The sequence below is a fragment of the Elgaria multicarinata genome, chromosome 2 (assembly GCF_023053635.1).
Source record: "Elgaria multicarinata webbii isolate HBS135686 ecotype San Diego chromosome 2, rElgMul1.1.pri, whole genome shotgun sequence".
Lineage (NCBI taxonomy): Eukaryota > Metazoa > Chordata > Lepidosauria > Squamata > Anguidae > Elgaria > Elgaria multicarinata.
In genome coordinates, this window is record NC_086172.1 from 57,496,843 (window position 1) to 57,519,625 (window position 22,783).

The following is a 22,783-nucleotide window of genomic DNA, read 5'->3' on the forward strand; positions in this document are numbered from 1 at the left end:
AGGCGCGGCAGATGTACGAGTGTTATGTTTGTTTATTTGAAATGGGAGTCCTGAGCTCAACAACAAGGAAGCTATTTTTGGTATATAACATGAAAAGTTAAGGGTGTTGCTTTTATTTTGTTTTAAGTGCTCCTGTTGGAGATGCAACATGAGCTGTCTCCATCTTTGGTGCTGCCCCCCTTCGCTGTCCCATATTGTGCAGTAAACTAACAAAATCAGGTTGCCCCTTAATTAACTTCAATAATATTTTTAAAAATGGCAAGATAGCATGTAATCATTTAACAAATTATCCAAGCATGTGTGCAAGGTGGCCAAGAGGCACAGAAAATAATTGTTCTGGTTCCAGCTGGGCTTAATAGTTGCACCATCATAGGTGATGAAAAATTAAAGCTCACATTGCCACATTAATGTCAATGAATGTGCTGAAACAGTAAACATAGTTGCAGAAAGTTTACAAAGAACAAAACACAAGAATCTCAACTTTCAAGGCTAGGAATGCTTTGGTACCACATTTCACAGCAAACCATCTGAATCCGCTCCTCCTGTACTAATGAGTGGATTGTAGCTATCCTTCATTTTTCACACTTCTCCAGATTTTGCTATTCAGTTCTCAGATCAAAAAATGTACCAAAATACACATCAAAATTCATATTTTGGGATATAGCATGTTTAGAAATATACATTTTGTGAGAAAATGTTAAAACGTATATTTAAATATGCATTTTTTTAAAAGGCATTTTCATTTTGGATTTCATTTTGTTTCATTTGGACATGGATTGGAAATACTGGCCCATTCATCCTTGGCCTAGGCTTTTGAGTACAAAGAATAGGTCACAGATATTGAGAGAGAGAAAGAGAGAGAGAGAGAGCTTTTGAAGGAGACTGATAACACTCCCTAAGCCAAAGATGGGCAACCTGTGGGTCCTCCAGATGTTTTGGCAACAACTCTTTTCAGCCCTAGCCAGCATAGCCAATAGTGAGGGAAGATGGGAGTTGTAGGCCAAAACATCTGGAGACCCACAAGTTGTCCGCTCCTGCCCTAAGCTATTATTGGGGGGCCACACATGTTGACTGATGTCTCAAATATGCACATACATTTATTGGAGAGTAAAGTCACAGAAGAAATGCCTGCAATTATGTAACAGGGAAGATAATTTGTGCATGGGGGAAGTGAAGAGCCTGCAAGAATCATTTAAAGGAAGTCCCTTTAAACATCTGGGTGGCCATGCCATGAACCCCATTGCACACTGTAGAACTTCAGAGCTCCAAAGCCACCCATTCTCCCATGCTGTGCTGCCCAATAAACCTAAAACCTGGGGTTAATTTAGGGAGCAGCCTGCAATGCCATGTGAAGAGTTGCAGTTGAGGGTAGGGGGAGGCAAGGCAAGGCCTGCTGCATTTTCATAAGAAGTATTTCTGCTCACTTATGGGTCACTGGGTCCCACCCACTGTTAATGCTTTGCTTAGCAGCATCTTACCACTTTTAATAGGTGAGATATTGTGATTACTCGTTAAGAAAGAAAGAACTAAAGGTATAGTACTGAAATGGCATTTTCACCATACCAGTGGCTGATAAGGTGAAAAAGAAATGGGGGGGGGAATCAATTCCCTTGAGATGTCTTCTCAGATAAGCATCAAAACAGAAAATCTGCTTCATGAAATTTCTGACTCCATGTTCCATTTAAACACAGCATCCTCAGATCATCAGCAGATCTATGGCATTTCCAGAAGGTTCTTTAAGAACCAACTGAGAATAAGACTTTATGGATTGTTATGTATTTTTAAAATGATAATGATTAATATATGTGAAGAGGCACATGTCATGGTGCTAGCAAATCCTTCTACATCAATTAACAAGGCAATTTTTTTATCAACACTAACGGGAGTTACCGTTTCCACAGTTGGGTGGGAAGAAAATGTGAGCAAACCCAACGAATACATTGTTCCAAAAGTGTTTATTCACTCTAGTGTTCTGAGTAAATAAAGCTGGATTTGAAGTGTGCATTTTAACTGCATTTCATACCAAATGCATTCACGCATGCTGTAAAAGTGATATGCTATCTGGCCATGTGTATGTGTAGGAGCAGGCCATGAGAAAGAATAAGCCCTATTCATGCATTACTCACATTGTTTACTGTGTTGAAGCAGAATGTCCTTTTAGCCCCATGCCTGGCATCACATGACTGTCCTCTGACGTCTGCGGCATGCATCAATGCATGAGGAGTTGCTCAGGTGTAGGGGCTCCATATGACCAGGATACTTGGCTGTGGGTGTGTCTCGGTTACATGGGTCTCCTGCATTTCATTTCATTTATTATATTTCTATACCACCCCATAGCTGAAGCTCTCTGGGCAGTTCACGAGGATTAAAAACAGATCATAAAATGTGCAAAACCATTTACATAAAACATAACAGACAGCACACACACAGACAACAATGCTACTTGCAAGAAACCATGCTCAGACAGATGCCAACTATTCTGTATTGGGCTCAAAGCACAGTCTGCTCCTAGTTCATCACAGTAAGGCCCAACACATAGGTAATACTGATTAGGGCTTTAGTTTCACTTTCTTATGTGCTGGAGAAGAGTGACCAGGATGTTGAGCAGTCTGGAAACTAAGTCCTGTGAGAAAGAGTTGGAAAAAACTGGCTAGAGGGTTGAACTGGACCCCAGGTGGGGCAAATTTCGCTAGTGATTCTGCGGTTCAACACCTCAGTTGTACATCCATACCGCCCCCTTTGCATTAACACTGAACACTCAGCTGCTGGGGACAAGGCCAGCACGCATGTTGGTACTTGGGAGCATGGCAACAGGCCCACTCCCCTATTATGCATTCATTGAACACATCAGGGGATTGTCGGAAGATTGTCAGTCGTGTGTACCTTTGCCCCAAAGGTATGTTGTTGTTGTTTTTAAATCCAAAAGTAACTTTGGGAGGCTAAGAGGTTAAGCAGAATGGAGATAAAAGGGCTGACTAATCTCTGTGCCAATGGGCATTCTTCCACTCAAAATTGCAGGCATGCTCAAGCGCAAGTGCACGCACACACACTTTTCTCCCTGGCAGGGGAAAAGTCATGGGCAACTTTATGTCTTCCTCTGCATGGACCAAAGTATTTGGTGGGCCATTTTGAGTGGAAAAACAGGCAGAGGGGAATGGTTAAGCAGCTCCTCCTTCCCCTGGTTGGCTGCTTAAACTCACAGTCCACTGAAGTTGGTTTTGGTTACAAAATAAAAACAAAATCAAAACGCGGGTGGGGTGGGGGGTACAACATGCCTGACTGAATGCCACACGTAGTTCCAGCTTGAGCTGTGAAGCAGGAAGGTCCTGGTTCAAATCCTGCCTGTGCCATTAGCTCACTTGATTGCCCGAGTCCCAGCCCTTCTGTCTTTACTATGGGCTAATTTACAGGGTTGATGTATGAATTACTGAAATAATGTATGTGAACAGCATTGACTGTTTAAAGCACTCTATACTGTGCCAGTGTTCCAGAACTACTTTGGCCAGTAGGGAAAGCCTATTATGTGAAGTAATTCCAAGAGTAATGTTACAACAGTACCTCTTCAACGTAAGCAGCCCCGTGGATTTGTCTGTTTTGCAGATCCCTTTCTTTTGCAGTAAGCTGGATCGAGCTAACAACGACGTGACTTACTTATCCTAGTAGTAGCATTATCACATCAGAAACACGGCCACTGTAGATCACAAAGTAATAACCCCAGGTATGCAGAAACCTGAGGGTTTCAAATACACACACTTTCTAAAGCATATCTGTAGGTTGCAACTTGTACAGAGCTTGTTAAAGTCACAGCATTCTCCGAAACGTGAAGCTATGTGCATTTCACAGGACTGTCTTTCCGCAGCAGGATTTTTTTCCAGTGTAAAAAGACCCCACTCACAGTGAAAAACATGAATGCTTTCCATAATCTGGCAAGCATTTCTGTACAAGCATGAGGTGCTGCCTTTCTAAAAGAGGACAGCCAACGCTCCCTTCATGCAGCCAGCACCAAAATATCTGCCTCACTTTTAAAAAGAAACAGAAAAATGGAGCAAAGTGGCCTCGCCAAGTTCCCTCCCCACTCTCTCCCAGGAAATGTAGTGGTTGAATAGCAAAATGCTAGTACAAAACATGTAAACAAGTCAGATTTGATTATCTATGAGTGAATTCCTGTAGGATTCATTTTCTTTCTCTCTTTGATTTGCATGACTGATAAATTAAAGAGTTGTGCCATGTTTTGGGTATGTGAAAGTACAAATATGTATATGATTCCTTCAGCTCTGTGGAACTGGCATACAGTTACGAAACACTATTTCTTCTTTTTTAAGAAAGGCATTCCTGCCATAGTGTTCTCAACAGGATTGGACAAATCTGTCAATTTCAGTTTCTCTCTGTTTCTCATTTTTCCGACTTTAGTTTGGTTCATCCCAATTTCGAAAATATTTCCAGCCTTAATTTTGGTTCTTCCTGAAGATATATTTATATGCAGTTTTGCACATGTTTCCCCAATACATAAATACAAAATTTCTATGGGCAGCATCCAATGTGGTGCTTGCCCCCCACTGATTCTGTTGTGCCCTGTTGATTCTCTTCTGCTACCAGTGCCTACCCTAATATACATATTTTTGTATGGGGTTTTGATTGGAGAACTCCATTGCAAAATTTGGACAAGTGTGAATTTCAAAGGATAACTGAGTTTCGGTTCATGTGTTGGTAAAAAGTGTGAAATTAGGTAAGTTTGCATTAAAATTCAAATGTAAACAGAATTAATTTCTCCCCCATCTTTAGCTGCCTATAACTCAGGGCCATGGCCTTATCTCCCATGTCATATCCAATACGTGTCTACTTTCAAGTTCCTCTTGCTTATCTTTAAAATGGAAATGGGCATTCAGCAGGAATAGTGACTCCATCAGATTTGTTTACTTCAAACCTCTGCTTTGGATTCATTGATTTATTTTTGTGAAAAATATATCTGGTGTTCTGAAATTTGTATTCAGAGAAGTTTTGGACTTCTGAAAGTGGTCATCCTGAAGTATGTGATTCATATGAATGCTTTTATGCTTCCATACATAAAAGTCATCCCAGTAAACTCCCAGTAAAACTAATTGGGCTGACTCATGAGCAAGAAAGCTGCAGACCAAAATTTTAGCTTTTGGCAATATGAGAATTTTAAAAAATAAACATTCATAGCCTATCATCATCATCATCATCATCATCATCATCATCATCATCCCTTAGTTTTGTATCTTGGAATCTAACAGGTCTGTATATTTTATACATATGTAGCACTCTTCATTTTTCATTTTTCCTCTACAGCACTGGCCCGAAATGCTTATGAAGTTCTGAAACAACAATGCTCATTGTACAAGCAGGGACAAGAATCTTTTGGGAAAGATGAAATCTAACCTACTACTTAAATCTATCATTCAGCTGTGTGTGCAGATCTGGTCCTTATGGGTGTTTTGAAGGTGATTGGATATGCAACTCATAAGCATCTCCCACCCACCCATATTCCACTTGCCTGCCAGTCTTGTCTGTTTCTATGCTGGTTGCATGGTCATTAAAAACCATGAAGTCTACATGGCAAGGTTCTTTTGAAATGTGAAAAACAGTAGCTCAATTTCCCACCAACCTGTTTTCTGTATTTCCAGTTTTTGCACTAAACTTCCAATGCACTAAAATGGTTAAGAGCCATGCAGAAGCACCCTAGAGAAAAGTTTACTGGTGTTCCAGGTCAGAGTGACAGAGCAGTCAATCAAATTTCATGTAAGGTTTTAGTTATGTCCTCATTTATACTCTGCAGTTCTGACCACATGCCAATCTCTTCTAACTTTTTGAAGAATATGGTGGTGTAGTTAGTTATTACCAAGATTCATTTGGGGGCAAATTTCTTCCTATCACTTATCAGTAAAAAGTGTGCATTTGAGTGAGTAATGTCATTTTGTAATGAGAAGCATACGATCATAAACATTACAGAATTGTGTACATTGTAATGGAAATTAGAGAAAATATGGACTCCAGAATAATTTGCTTTGAACGTCATCAGGCGGAGGGGGGAAGCGTTTTCTTACCGTCGCTTCCCCCCTGCTTCTGTCCCACAATACTTCCTCTTTCTTCACACAGGGGAAGAAAGAGAAAGTAAACAATGACCATGTTGCCCATTCGGTGGGCGTTTTTTATCGTGGTGCTTTTCCTGCACACAGCAGGAAATGACAGCACATTCTGTTTTAAAAACAAATTGGATTTAAAGGGGTCTATTTGGTGATGGAAAGAAGGCAAGAAGGAGATGCATGGAAGGAGGACGTTGTCATCAAAAGGAGTAACGAGCGTGTGATAAAATGCTTGTCTGATGACACTCTTTGTTTCAAATATATATTTCTGTAATTTGCTAAAATGTCCAGTAGGAGTCTCCATATTTTGCTACTGACAACACAAATCAAAAGACAGAACAGTTTGCTGTTTCACTTTAAGCTCTGATCTATTATAAATGTGGAGACAATGTGGAAATGGACTTTCCCATTTGCTCCAATGGATGAAGCAGTTCCATGCATGCAGACCCTTAGGCACACTATTTAAAGTAAAGAGAGAAGACTTTGTTAGGGAGCTTTATGTGTGCACCACAACTCCTATGCCTGCAAAGGATTAAGCAATAGAGTTTTATTGGTACGTTAGGTGCAGTATTGTATCCCAAACTGTAACGTGTTCACAAATGCCAGTAAGCCATGCTTTACTAATTACATTTGAAACCACATTTGCTTTTTTTTTAACAACACTTGATTGCTTTTGCCATAGCCGCAAGTTATTTTAAAATATAAAAATTACTACAACATGTACAAAACCTCAACAATAGTAGCCGTCTCTATTAAATCAGACATTACCTCATTAAACAACCAGCTTGAAAAGGTGTTAATGTTACTAACTATTTCAAACAGGGCAAGTTGGCACCTGCTCATTCCCTTATACATTTTAAAAGAGCTTCGAATTCCAGCTGCAAATGACGCATGTTTGTTGCACCTGTAAAAATGCTTTTTGATAATTAAAAAAAATATACCCCCAACTCATTAAAGCATCCATATAGGCTTTAATCCCTCTTGGATAACAAAGACAATAAAGCAAGGCATGCAGAATAAAAAGCCATTTTTTATAACTCCTGACTATGTGAGCTATTTTTCTAATTTACCAAATTTAACATTGTGTTACTTAATCAAATATATTGTTTTTATATTGGTGTGCCTTTTATAAAGTATATGTGCATGCCTGTATATGTAGGTTTCTTACGCAATGTGTCACCCTCTTAGCTGAATGCAGCCACATACATAAGCCTCCTGTTTCTGCTACCTGCACAGGACTATCTGTCTCTGTAGTTGTTAAGCTTCTGGAAGATTGCAATCAATGGATGTTGGATTGTTTGTCTTGGTAGGTTCCAAGTTGTGTAAGCCTGCTCTATGTAAACTTTTATATTTAATATTATACTGAAATATCACTAGAGAAATATATTGGAAAATATTATATATTTTGACGTTTCAATCTTAACCACAGTTACTGAGATGTAAGAAGGAAAAGGTGAAGAGAAGAAGGAGAAGAGAAGAAGAAGATGACACCCTGCCACATTTTAATGAAATTTCCTTCCACCGTTTGTTTGCTGAAGATCGCAACCTCAAAGCTGAAAATCTTAACAAAATTGTCAGAGAAAAATCAGTGCTGCCATGACTACTGACCACCAGATGGCAGCAATGTGTTTTATGAATAATGCAGTAAGAGGTGTCATTCAATTCCATTATACATTAAAATTACAAATTAATAATTACTTTTTCAAACACAATGAATGTGATTATATATATTTAAAAAACAGCAGAAGACTTGGAAAGCTGCATTCTCAAACTGAGATGGCTAGGTACCTGAGATCTTTCTTTTACTCTATTAAAGGAAATCCAGTATTGCTTTTACCCTGTAACCATCCAGTTACTTGGGCCTCACTGCTCTTCAGTGCTTCTGCCTCTGACAAAATCATTACTTCGTGTGTACATTAAGCATTAAATATTATTAGGCTTAATTTTAGCAACACAGAAATGCCTCTGGCTCCAAAGAAATGTTTTCCTTTCTGATTGACAAACAACATCTGCAGCTTTCAAAGTTGCAGCGTAGCTGTCAAAAAGACAAGACAAGAGAGGCTACAATTCTATACACATCTACCTGGGTATAAGTCCCACTGAAGTCAGCAGGAGTTACATTTGAATAAACATGCATAGGAAACACATTGTTAATGACATAATTTCTTAAATGCAAATTCTCACACACACTTATATGCAGCCAGGGACATCTGATTTTATAAACATAGTGGGATTGATCCAGGCTTACTTAGAGTAGACCCATTGAAATCAATGAGACTTACATCAGACTTAACACTAACATATTAGGGCAGAAGTATTGGGGCAGAAAAGGGCAACTAAATCGATTAAGGGGCTGGAGCATCTCCCCTATGAGGAAATGTTACAACAGCTGGGATTGTTTAGCTTGGAAAAAGGAGGCTAAGAGGATATATGATAGAGGTGTACAAAATTATGCATGGTGTGGAGAATGTGGAGAGGGAGACATTTTTCTCCCACATGGGTGGATATGTGCTTTGAATCGAGGACTTCCATTCTTGGCAAGTTCTATATGTTTCATTATATAGCCACTAGACGGCAATGTAGTATAGCAGAACTGTGCAATTACACACTGCCGATATATTGGATTAATATTCCTTATTGGGTTATCTTCAGTCTTTTAAAAAGTGTGATAAAGGTCAAAAAGCATGGGAGATGCCTTTGACATTGTCAACATCATGTAAAGGATCCGCAAACATCATTGAGTGACCAATCACTGTGCAATAAAAGTATCATGTGGAAATGCTCACCAGGAATAGGAAACCTGGCACATTCTCTCTAAAACTGATACCTAGTCAGATCAGCATACATAGCAGAAATGCTTGTTTCATAAATCTCATATTCCATTATTGTCCCTTACAAATTTTTCAATACAAGGAATGCTAATCCTGTCATTAATACAGGGTTTATATATTTTCAGTTTATCTTCTGCTATTCTTATGCACGCAATACAAAGCTCTACTTTGTCCCATTATTATTGGAGAACGTTTTGAAAAATACTGGGAAAATATTGTTGCCGCTAACCAGAAATAGGTGGACATCCTGAAGTACAGGGAATTCCTCCGATCCCTTGTCCTATATCTTTTATGTTTCCCAGCCTCTTTATCTCATATTTCTAAAACTGATAAAATTCTCCAGACATTTTTACACCTCTCATCCTACCCTAATGGTGTCAGATTATTTTGTACTTGTGTCACCCTGATGGGCAGGCAGATGGTATGAATGGTTTCATTAGTTTGCACACATGTGCTAAGTAAGACAAAAGCATTTTGGCCCCTAAATTCCTCTTTGTTCAGGTGCAAAACAAATGAAAATGTGACTTAAACAAGCTCAGTGAAATGTCTGGAGAGATATCTCACAAGGATTGTTTCTAGTCATTCCCATTTGTAACTTAACAACGGTTACATGGGCAGATGTGGTTGAGGTCATTTCCTGCCTTGGAATCATAGAGATGATGCACAGTTCTACAGAAAATATATACCATTGCAAACTGATTCATTCTAGCACCCAGAAGCTTGAACATGCAAATAATGTGTGGCTTACCCAAAGATTACATAACTGGCAAGGAATATCTCAGTGGCAACACTACATTTCCCTGTTAGTGACTGGCACTGATGTGATAATGTCCCATGTGTCGGGGGCTCACTCACACAATAACATCAATGCATCCTGCTGCATAGAGTGCTGTCTTTCACAAGCATTTTTCAGAAGTCTCTACTTGAGTCACATTTGTCACACAGGAAATGGACAGCACCCATTTTATGCTCCACACGCCATTACTCTATCTGTTCCTGCTGTTGGCACTTCATCTGATTTGGCAGGAACCCAACCTTTCTTTGAATACAACTATCAGGACTCTACGAGGTCAAACTATCAGTGGAAGGGCCAGAGGTGAGCATGAGATTCAGATTAGCAAGAATCAAGGTCCAGAGCAGTGAATGAGTATCCAGGAATCAGAGGGAGATGTGTGGTCAAGGTCAGGCAGATGTTTGGATTCAAAAAGGCAGCAATCCAGGGGTGGAGAGGTAAGGCATGATGCAAAACTCTCTAGAACATCTATTCTGCTTGATGAGGTGCTCACACTGAGGAACCAAGGCAGCAGCAACAGTTAAATAAGGCCAGCCAGGACTCAATTGGCCACAGGGACATGGTGGAATAGCTGGGCTAATGAGCAGCAGTGTTGAGCAACGAATCGAAGGACAGCTCCCTCTGCCTAAGAGCTGCCCAGTGGCAGTGAGAGAAAGCCATTTGGGCCAAGCTGCCAGATTTCATGGTTTCAGTCCTCTGGCATTTTACAATCCACCTGGAAGGAGGCAATGGCCTGCCATTTTTCTATCCATCCAACTGTCAGGAAATGGTTACAATGCAGAATTAAAAAATAAGAACTTTGCTCCGAAGGCTCTGAATATCAGTTGTTTGAGATCAACCAGGCCTCTGGAAGGCAGGTCACTATGCAATACTCAACCACCTTAAGGCCATTCAGGTACCAGAAGGAAAGATTTGATTGACTGATCATTTTGAATATCTTCTGGGGTATGTAACATTGTGACTGTATCACACCTGCAATTCTAAATGCTTTCCTTCACACCTCCTAGAAGAAATATTACAATCTCTCCACACTATATGGAAGGATTTTTCCTTTTCTTTAGTGAAAAGAAACCTGTACAGACAGTTTAATTAATGTGACCTAAATTCACAGCCATTGTAATTACAAAATACACATCCCATACAGATTTCAACCATTGAAATTTCTCCCACTCTGATAAAGTTCTACATTGGGGCAACAGAACAGCATCACCATCCCTGAGAACACTTGAAGAAGCATGGGCTGGTCTTGTATACTTTCACTCACCCTTCCAGTATTCCATTTTGCTACTTGAAATCACACTAAACAGTAGTAAACCATATGTACGATTCATCCAAACACTTCAAGATGGCCAATCAACCTGGTATTCTTCTTTCATATGTGGACAGATTTCCTTGACTACAATTTCGTTTAATACTTCTCTTGTCTTTTAGCAGGAGTTCTCAAACTTCGCTGCAATGAATATGTCTTGATCAACCTCCCTCAACCCGATGAGCTCAGAGCTATTGGACTAAAACTCCCATCATCCCTGGCAAGAATGAAGAATGGGCATGCTGGCAGGGGATGTTGGGAGTTGTAGTACAATACTTTTGGAGGACATCAGGTTGATGAAAGCTGGTCTAGATCAAGAATCTTGAGTTCTACAGTATATACAGTCTGAGCCGGTTTATACATGCAATCCTGACTTATTTTCTTTCTGTGTGTGTATGTCTGCAGATATAAAACCCTATAGAAAAACAGCTGGAAAACTTCTTGCAGTTCCAGTCACCCCATTTCAAAAAGGACATTGTGCCACTGGAAAAGGTGAAGAAAAGAAATCAATATGATCTACTGAGTACAACATAGGGCAGGTTAAAGCATTTGGGTCCATTGTCCCTGTCCTAAGCAGATTAATGAAGAAGGGAAACAGTAAGCCCATCATCACAACAATGTAAGCATGCCCAAAGAAGCAAAAGAAGGGGACAGTGAATTGCACCAAAAGCAATTGCACCAACATGATCAGTCAAATATCATATGTATGAATAAGCATTCCAGATATGAGTATATATTGGGTTGGATCCATGAATGGAAGGGTACCCCGGATTCAACCCTCTCTTTTGGATTCAACACAATGTGCATATAAGTATAATTCATGTTGCTTTGATCAGGCAAAGGGACACACACACACACACACACACACACACACAGAGAGTAATCTCAGGTTAGGAAATGCATTATCTCCCTGTTCTATACAACACAAAACACACTGTTTGTACTAAATAAATGATTAGTGTAGGAGCAGCTGTATTTGTAAGTAACATCCCCAGTTCAGTTGGATAATCTTCATGTGAATTGATGCTAAGGTGAAACACGTTCAGCAGTTTCCTCCCCCAGTGTCTTATTGGAATGCTAAATTCAAGAGAGGCTGATTGACTTTCATGGTAGGGGAAACAAATAGCAAGAGTGAAACAGGAGAAACAGATAAGCCCTTTCTGGAAAAGTTGTGCCACAAGCATGAAACATTGAACCTTGAGACGATTTCAAAAAAACTAATCTAGTTACTAATGCTTCGGTAACCATATTAGCACTGACTGCAAAGCATTCCGTCACGTTACTCCTTTCCTCAGCAGCTGCTCCCATCAAGATGTACCTATCCGATGTAAAATTGGAGTCAATAAAAGGGAGAGGAGAGAGAAGGATAGGGCATTGGAGACACGGTTTCAGTTGCTGACTGACAACACTGCCATCCCTTAACATGGTTTTATTTAGTTATTACAACCATCTCTCTGTAAATGACACTTAGGATTATTTAAGATTATGTTGTAATCCTTTTAATCCCCAGTGCTTTAAATTTCAGGCTCAACACCAAAGAGCAAACTAGCACTTAGCGGAAATGTTTAAAGCATGTGATTTGAACATAAATCTTCTTTTATTCACTACTCTTCTGATGAAGACCTAGTGTAACGTGTCAGTTTGCTGGGGAGACGAAAATGATATCTGGCTGCAAATTGCTCCATGCGCTCGCAGGGTCTTGTGAAGCTGCTTCAAACAAGTTTCTGCTTTCAAGTTCCTTCGTCAACAAGACTAAGCGTTCTCCAGGCAAATGGTCACAAATACTGCAAGGCATGGCAGTAGGACACAATGACATTGGGTGCTGAAGTGGCCCAGAAACATCTGAGACCCCATAAACATGTATAAGTGTGTATATCAGTGTTCTCACTTAGTGATTTTTTAAACAGATAGTTATAGGTAAGCCTGGCCCAATTATAAGGAAGGTATATGTGAAAGTTCCACAGTAGGGGTACAATTTAAGGGTTGCCAAATGTACTTGGTGCCTTCCTCATAATCCCACCTTAACCTTTCTCCCAGATATTGAAAGAGGAAGTAAGCAACATGTACATGGCCCATTCAGTGGGCCGTTTTGATCTTGCTGCTTCTCCTGCACACAGCAGGAGATAGCAGCAACTTCCATCTCTAAAAATAAGTCAGACTTACTGAGGTGTTTTGTTGTCATGCAAATAAGGCTAGAAGGGGCGTGTGGCATGAGAGAGGCAGATGACGTTTTGAGAGGAACCTGTGAAAATCTGAGTAGTGGCACGGGGAGGAATGGTTACAGTCACAAAAACATGGCAGCTTCCAAAGATGGCCACCACTACAAAAAATCCCACCCCACGTCCAAGAATGACTTAATTTCCAGGGCATTGTGGAAAGCAAAAATGGTAGCTATGAGCCATCTGTCTACCATGAAGTTAAGCTCCCCAGGGCCACGACAAATACAATAGAGCCCCACTGTCATAGCAGAAAACCATTAGACAACACTTTGTTGATTCAACCCACAACACTGGAAGCTCGAATCCTATGTACACATGCATAGGTATAGGTCCCATTGACTCAGCGGTATTTATTTCTCTGTTGACATGCACAGGATTGTGATGTAAGGCTGCAATCGACACCACTGTTACTTGGAAGTAAGTACCATTGTATTAAAACATATTTTAGTATCGGCCTATAAGCAATTTTGCCTTCATTAAAATTACTTCACTTTGGTATAAAATGCATAGCCTTTTGAATTGGCTTTGAGAGATGCAGAGTTGCTGTTCCTTCCCCCATCTCTAGGCCTCCTTTGCTCTGGAATGAACCTGTCATTAAAGCCCTGAGAAATAATAAAAACAAACAGGCAAATTCCACTCAGCTGGGAGTACAGCTTATGTAAGCAGCGTGTGAAAGTTCTGTTTACAGGAGTTCACTAGGTCAAGGATCCCAGCCTTAAACCCAAAACAAATTACCTACCAACTTTTAAAAACAAATTGAATGTGGCACATTAATCAGCAAATCAACAGGTTCTCGAGGGTTTTTAGTAGATTCAATCATCAAGACACTTTGGCCCAAGAAAAAAAAATAGGTAAGAGTGAATAAAATGTTATGCTTTCCAATTGCCTTAACAAACAAAGTACAAACATTGTGTTGGCAGACTTTACAATAATTAAATAGCTGCATAAGGAAAGGAATCCTGGTTTGGTTAGGTAGTTTTAAAACAATAACAATGAGACTCCAAAGACTGATGGGACAATAATAAATCATTGCCTACCTGGAAGACGTTCTTTTTGCTAGACTTCTCTTTAGTACATTCAATGTGTGCTCCAGACAAGTCCACCCATTCAGGTTTATACCCTGCTTTCTGTAGATAAACAAACCAAGTAATAATAATAATAATAATAATAATAATAATAATAATAATAGCACGGTCTGTATGTAGCAAACTACATCATTCATCATATAATATGAGAGTAGGTCAAGTTCAGCTGGGTCAGTTCAATAGTTGAGTTCAAATGTCTATGCACGCTATTATGAGCTAGTTCTTAAAATCAGGGTCAGAAACTTTTCCACAGCCTAACTGAAGGACTATAAATTTTTAATTTTTTTTAAAGGACATTAATGGTTTAGAATTTAAATAATCTATACAACGGTTGTTCCTGTATAATTGATGGTGGATCCCAGGAACCTGAAATATTTGTACAGCCTTTCTTCAGCTTTAATATGATATAAAAAAGTTTTTAAAAAACAGTTTCCAATTCAAGACAATTTTCAACCTAATTTGGTTGTTTTGGGTTATTTAAAAGTTCTTTTATACACCAATAATTCTGAACGATATGGCATTTAATGGACAGCAGATTAGGTACTGCCTTGAAAGAGGTGGATCATAGTTATAAGTTGAAATCATGGAAGAAGTATTCACAACAATTGGCTGAATGTCCTGTGAAATCCATTGCATTTGTTTGAATGCATGAGATAACAGTGCAATCCTATACATATATACTCAAAAGTAAGTGCCTTTGAGTTCAATAAAGTTTATTCCCAGGGAACTGAGTATAGGATTGCAGCCTAAATCTTTATTAAGGGATCATTCTCTGTTTTTGTTTGTATTTTATGCTTTTTATGGTTTTAAATTTTGTATATTTCTTTTTAATGTTTACTGTTTTTAACATTTGTAAACCGCCCAGAGAACTTAGGCTATGGGGCAGTATATAAATGTAATAAATAATAGTAATAACAATAATAATCACAGATTAGTAAAATTTGATCCTATATGGCAAACAAAAGCTTCCGTACCTCCAGCGCCCGCTGTACAAATTTGGCAGTCCTGAATGATATATAGTGATCAGAGCCTAACAATAGTATCTGAGTTACATTTTTAGGTGACATGTGGTTGAACCCAGGAATCAGGGGCACAAAGTATTGCTTCCTCAGCTCAACATACACTGGACACTCAACTGGAAAGTGTGACATATCCTCAATTTTGGGGCAGCCTGCTGGGCAGTCAGCTTTAGCGCGTGGATGGATCCTATAATGCGCTTTCACCTCCATTAACTGGAGTGAATTTAACCTGCACTGGGTAAATAACCATCTCAACTCGTGTGAAGTAACAGAAGTTAAGTAGAAAGGAACTTTTCCCGGGGCAGTAATTATACTTTTGTATATCGTATTTGAATGGCTCGCTTTGATGACTGCCAATGATGATTGTATTTCACAATCATACAGTATTTATTTATTTATTTATTTATTTATTTATTTATTACATTTCTATACCACCCAATAGCCAGAGCTCTCTGGGCAGTTCACAAAAATTAAAAACATTCAAAGTATAAAACAACAGTATAAAACCATAATATAAAATACAATATAAAAGCTCAACCAGATAAAAACAGCAGCAATGCAAAATTACAAATTTAAAACACCAAGTTAAAATTTATAGACTGTTAAAATGCTGGGAGAATAAAAAGTTCTTCACCTGGCTTCTAAAAGCATATAATGTCTTCTTGAGATCTCTTTAGCCCCATCAAACCCCCTTGTAAGGAGGTAAACTTGTGAGCAGCCCAATTGGGATGCAGAATGGCTCATCTTTTCTGCCCACGAATCTTTCCCCATTTCCTCATGTGTGGCCATAACCAGTGGAGAAACCAACTGGAACAGTATCTTTAGCTAGAAGGAGATTGCTGCTTTTAGAGTTAACATTTGAATTGAGTGACACACTGTTTCCAGCCAGACAATATCTTTGGATGTTGATCTGGGGACCCCAAGCGCCCTGGTTAGAAATTTATGTTGCTCAATCGCTAATGGTGTAATATCTACTTGGGCCCATATGGGCGCCCCATACAGGGTAATACTACTACTATTATTAATAATAATAATGTAAGACCAGGCACAAATCCCCCCCTTTGTGGAAGTATTCTTTCCCCTACTAGGGGGGATACCATCAATTGTGGTGGGGAGAGCCTCAGAATGTTTCGGGTGGGGTAGGCTTACTTTTAAAGATAATGTGTCCATGGCTTTTCTTCCCCTCCCTATCCATTTTTTACAGCAAACAACAGCAACAGCCCTCTGCTTCCACTTCAAGTGGCATCTAGGCTGTTCTTAGCAGCCTGATGGTCCCTTCTAATTTGGGCCAGTATAATTAATGTCAGTACATACTTTTGTGGGGGGGAAGTTGCTGCCCCCAGTGGATACTTGCCAAACAACATGCAAAATCAAGGCATTAGTTAAAGCGAAAGATATAACTCCATATTTCAGACTAAGAATTTATCAAGAACAGTATCTAGTATGGATTGCAACTTGGTTTTGTACTGGAGTAAGTTATCTTTCCTTCATGAACATGAATGACACATTGTGATTTTTGAAAAAGCTAAGTAAGCAAGACAAAGAGAAACTAGCCATGATTGCTACTTAAAGATAAATGATAAAACTTCCTAATTAGTATGAAAATAAGCGAGTTCCCACGTTTGTTTTGTCCATGTGAGTAGTACCAAGTATCTCTACGTAACATAATCACATCAAGCCAGTTCAGACTTGGATCTATGGATATGTTTAAGTTAAGTTCTATATGCCCATGGTGAAATAATCACAAGAATCCACCATAAGTCCAGCCAAGCCAGATCTGCTCAATCCACATGCCATCTCACCAGCTTTAACAGTCTACTTAATTTATTTTTCTTTTCTCCCTCTTCCCTCCCCATCCCATTTTCCTTGTGTGTCATGTCTTTTTTAGAATGTAAGCCTGAGAGCAGGGACTGTCTTCTTTACTGATCAATTGTAAGCTGCTCCAGGAGCCTTTTTGGCTGAGATACGGGATAAAAATACTCTAAATAAATAAATAAATAAATAAATTTCATTATGTGAATCCAAATTCACACAGGATAAGGGCTGTACCTCAGAGGTAGAGCCCATGTTTTGCATGCAAGAAATCTCACATTCAATCCATGTTATCTCCGTGGAGGGCTGGGAAATCTTGGAATGTACGAAGGATATCTTCATATGGAAGAACCTCAGATACGCAAACACTTTGAAAACTGCAGTGCTTTATTAATCCACATGGAATTTCTACATCCTCCCTCTAGTACTCATGTTGTCTTCATTTTCCCACTCCTTAATAGTTAAACTTATATGCCTACCAAGAAAGCCAGCACATCTTTGCTTCCGCCACCAATTCTCCACACAATCCTTTCCTTTATCTGACAACCCAAATGGACACTGTACACCCACCCACACACCATTATCACATACTGCATAAACATTACCCTGAGTGTATAAACAGTGACCCTTTTCAGATGACATGTTAAGCCATGGTGGTTAAGCATTTTTAGCTAAACAGTATGGTTTACTGTGTCGGGTGAGCCATGGCTTAGCGTGTCTGGTCAACCATTCCAAACCATAGTGGCTACACAACCACGGTTTAAACATGCTCACTTAGCATTTGCTGCAAAAGAGTTAGTGGCCTAATCATGGCTTAGAGTGTTGTCTGAACAGGCCCACTGTATGTCCTTTCTCGTCTTTGTAAGGTCCACAGGAATCCCTCACACTTCCTGCAGTAGAGTGAGTTAAGGCTAATACAAGGGCTCCCTTCAACACTTAATGTCCTTGCCTTGTGTTCTTCAGTCAGACCAATTATGTTATATCAAAGCCACTGGAAGGGACTGCGCTTTGTAAATTGCTACAAGTGTCTGTTACAATGAAATCTTGCTCTTCATGAATATGGATGTGGAAGGCATTTTCACTCAGTAAATTAGTTTGCAGAAGGGCCAATAACCTGAGGTAAGACACCCTCTTCTGAATAAAGCTCTCTGGAGGGTGAAAAATGCATAGTGGACTATCATTTTATGTCAAAATGGAGATTGGTTTAAAAAGACATTTTTGTTATAAAAAAAAAGCACACAAAAAACTTGTTGCTGACAAATTCATCTGAAGGAGAATATGGCAGCAGAGAATTTCATGCCACAGTAAGATCAATTTTTGATAAAAATGAAAGAATATACATTTGAAATGAATGTAAAATTCATTGTTCCTATGATATACATTTTAGAGGCAGTGGCTGGCTGCACACACAGTGCACACCATTTCATTTCATGTGTCTATGACCCAATCCTAGAAGCTGCCATACCAGCAAACACATGCATGTTACTGTGGCATCTTTGGGTTGCTGAACCTGTCACCTTTCAATCTCGCCAAGGCCAAAGCTAAGAGGGTCAGTGTCACAATGCTAGCAACAGGTAGCATCGCCAGATGCAACATGGTAATGGTCATGACAATTAGCAGAGAGAGGGCATGGCAGAAATGGGATGGAAATACAGGCCAGGATAACATTCATTTGCATGTCCTATACCCCACCACACCCCCATCATGCACAGCTATCACTACCACCAAAAGAAATTCAAAAGTGCCTAAGAATGAGGAAGAAAAACACAAGGAAAGGACTTACAACCACGCCCAGCTTGCCTGGGCATGGTGACGCTATTGCGGGGGAGGGGAGAGAGATGAGTGGAGGCTTGCCATAGGCTTCCTCCGTTTGGCGCCACCGATGTGGGGAGGGGACTGGAAAGCCTATTTATGGTGCGCTTCCCCTCCCCAGCCTTCTCAGCGTCTTTTGCGGCTCCCTCCCTGTAGACAGTGTGGGTTCACCAGTTGCCCCTAGGGAGGCCAAGTGGGATTTTTTTGCTCTCAATCGTTTCTTTTGGGAGTTTTTTCACCTACTTCACACTGTAAGACAGCAGGGGAGTATTAACTAGGCTAATTGGTTGAATTTGGTCACAGTTTGACTGGGGTCACGTGTGCGGCCATTGGGAGCAAGGAAAAGGTTGATGAGCATTCTTATGCACCATTGTGGTGATTGGTAATACTTCAGGCCCTCAGCTGGGAGTCCTACGGCACCAGATGACAGGATAAGGGTTACCCATTAGGCCAACCTTACTCACTCACTCAGAGTTTTGCAGTCTGAGGGGGAGTGCCATTGGAAGGCCTACCGACCCCAAAAGGGGAATCCTGACGGGTGGCAATAGACACGCATCACCGGTCAGGTTATGAATGGATCACCTGATCCCAATTATGGCCAAGACGTTGGCCAAGATAGGATGCCCACCTAGGCTTCCATCTTCCTTTGCAGGTATTCATAAATAAATGTGGCCCTATTTTAAATGCAACTTCTTGTCTCGTCTTGTTATTTCACCCTCCATCTGCAATGAAAATGTTTAGGAAATTGGAAGATAGATTTTGGCAAAACAGTAGTCTATTCTCATCCTCCCTTTACCACCCTGCTCAACTCCCAGCTGCAATGTATATGTATCAGAAGTAGGATTTTTCCCCTCAACATAACAATCTAAGATACACCTCTGAATTTTGATGATGGAAACAAAGCCTGTATTTACAAAATCAACAAAAGTTTGATTTGGAAATAATATAAAATAAATTTGGTTGGGTTCCAGGAAACATTATTAATTTGTTTAAAAGGCATATTATTATACTTGTATTTGTTGTTTTATTGTACTTCTAGAAGTTATATAGCTATTCCTTCTTTATCAATAAAATAAGTATTATTGGGATGTAAGGTTATTCCTCTCTCCATTTTGTTGGAACAGAACTGTGCATTAAAGTATTTTTGCTTCACAATTTGCATCTTTTAAAAAATGATCACTTTATACACAGTCCTTAATCAAGAATTAATGAATTAATATGTTTATGGTTTAAGAGTATATTCATCTTTTTGGTAAATCACATCATTTTTTTTGCTAAAATAAGATTGCTAGGTTATTAAATTCATACTACAATGAATGAACATTGACTTCATTACATTATTGAATTAATGGTTGAATTCTTCCATTCTCCAAAGTAAACAATACTTGAAAGTAAAATCAGTAAACAAATAATTTTAATGAAACCACATCTGTACATTTATTTCCTTTGCTGCTATCAAAAATTATAGCAGGGTGAATAGTTTGTTGAAAACATCACATTAGCTGCATCAGAAATAAATCAGCTTGCCTCCATAGAGTTTCTTTGCTAAAGAACTTTCCCCTCCTGTTTGTTAGGCTTGTAGGGAAAGAAAGTTTTGTATTATAACATTATTAGCAGGCATACTATGGAAGAATTCAGAGACTAATGACATAACATAATGCGTCCAATGTTTTGCGGCAAAGGCTAAATCCTATAGCATGTGATTTTCAGCTCCAATGTGGCTTTTTATTTACTATTCACTGAACACTATATATCTCTATTCATGTTTTATTCCATTAAAAAAATACAATGGCAAAATAGGTCCATGTGCATGCCTAAGCACTTTTGTGCATTTATCCATATTTTCTCGATTTCCCCTTTCAATCACAGCTTCTTGTACTGCATTAGAAGGCGTTCCTCAAGATACCTCAAATTCCAGGGGGAGTTTGGGCTGTGAAGGATGAGGCCTCCACATTCAGAAACTTCCACTCTCCCACTTTAGATCCTCTCCAGCTTTTATTTATGGCTGCTGTTCTGCTGAAAGATATTGACTCAATGTTGAATTAACCTCTCTCAGGTAAATCTGGAAAGATTTACCTGAGAAGCAGAAAGTGTAGATATAATCTCAGTGAGGTCACAATAAATGGCTTTGGGCTGGGGTCAGCTTGGTGGTCACCTGTTGTACAAGGCCTACTGTACAATCTAAAGGGAAATCATCAGCCCACAGGAGTTCCCTATCCAGCCTGCCACCAGGTCCTACTCACACTCCCATGCCCTACTCAATGCTCAGCACTAGAGAAAGGCTGCCTTTCTCTAGTGCTAAGAAGAGAAATGCTGATCTAACCTCAGATCATTCCCTGACTCTCTGAACACAGAAAGAGGTGCTGCTTTGGGAAGGGGACGCTTTCTGAAGGTCTCCATCAATAGGGGGATATCCTGGAGACAATTTGGCCCCAGGGCTGGCACATTTCCTCACTCCTGATCCTGATTTAGAGAATTCAGAAATGTTGTGATCACTAGGTAGCAATCTTGAATTCTGAGCACTGGGAAGATACAATTGAAGAAGATACTGTGAGCCTTATAAAGCAATAGCAGCTTTTAAAATGATCACTTCCAACAGGCCAGGGCAAGAAGGTTGTTGATCTTGGCGAGGAAGAATGATCAGGGAGGTCATTTGCACTTATGGAGGGTGGATCTGCCAGTCCATTTCCACAGACATCCTCATTTTCCAAGCTCCAAGTTCATTCCATCCAAGTGTGAATCGTGTTTTTTTGCTGTTGTTTTTAAATGGGGAAAAACTTGTACATATTTTCGTGTGGATTTTTCAAATGGACACATTTCCCATTGACTAAAGTGTGTTTGTGTGCGTTTTAGAAACATATGAGCATTATGATTATTGTTGTATTTTCCTAATTAGTGCATTTTGTTGCATGCATTTTCTTTCTTTCGCAGAATGCATCACAAGCCTAGAAATTTATAGATCCCCAACTGCAAATTGCGTCCATTTCAGCCTTTGGTTCAGGGAGGCACGGATCATATAAATTCATTTTTAAAAAAGGAAAGAAAAAACAATCTTAAGCAGAAGAAAATTCTCACCCATCCCTAGTTGCATTACAGGAAAATTAGGCTACCAGAAAATCCTGGAGCAGATTTTTGAGAGGCAGCCTGTACTGAATAACATTGTCAAGGGCTTCTTCCCTTTCTCCTCGCTTCCCTTTCTAGACATACTGCCTATTTGCATCAAGGGCTAAGGGATGCATGGCCACTTTCAAACTCTCTCTGGTGTTGCTCAGTCTGCTTCTCTCCCCGGCTGCCAAATTCTGCACTAGCTGCAATGTCCAAACCATCTTCAAAGGCAGCCCAATGTACAACACATTTCAGTAATCTAACCTAGTGGTTATCAGAGCATACAGCACTGATGCCAGACTATCCCCATCCAAACACAGGTAGAACTTGGCTGAACTACCAGGTGAAGCTGGTAGATAGAAGGCACTCTGGGTGACAGAGGCTATTTAAACCTCCAATGAAAATTATAGATCCAAGAATGCCCCAAGCTGCGCACTGCTCCTTCTGGGGGAGTTCAGCCCATCCAGAGTGGGTTCCCACCCAGAAATCAGCAGAGCATCAGTCTTGTCTGGCCTGAGCTTCAGTTCATTGGCTGCCATTCAGTCACATCCGCTGCCACACCTGGCTGAGATGAAACTAAAACAACATACCATTTTATCACTGCAGCATATGAGTAAGAGATAAACTCTTGTCTTTCCCTTCACCTTTCCCCCCTCATTAAAGGAGAAGAACAAGGTGCCCTATGGCTAACAAT

At 39.8% G+C, this 22,783-nt stretch overlaps 1 protein-coding gene across 2 annotated transcripts in view; it reads right to left on the reverse strand.

Moving 5' to 3' along the window:
- Positions 1 to 22,783, reverse strand: part of ARHGAP15 (Rho GTPase activating protein 15) — a 487,468-nt gene that overhangs the window by 395,132 nt on the left and 69,553 nt on the right. For both annotated transcript variants that reach the window (XM_063116582.1, XM_063116583.1), the window contains exon 6: positions 14,294 to 14,383. In XM_063116582.1, coding sequence (XP_062972652.1) covers positions 14,294 to 14,383 — 90 coding nt within the window. The remainder of the gene's footprint in view (positions 1 to 14,293; positions 14,384 to 22,783) is intronic.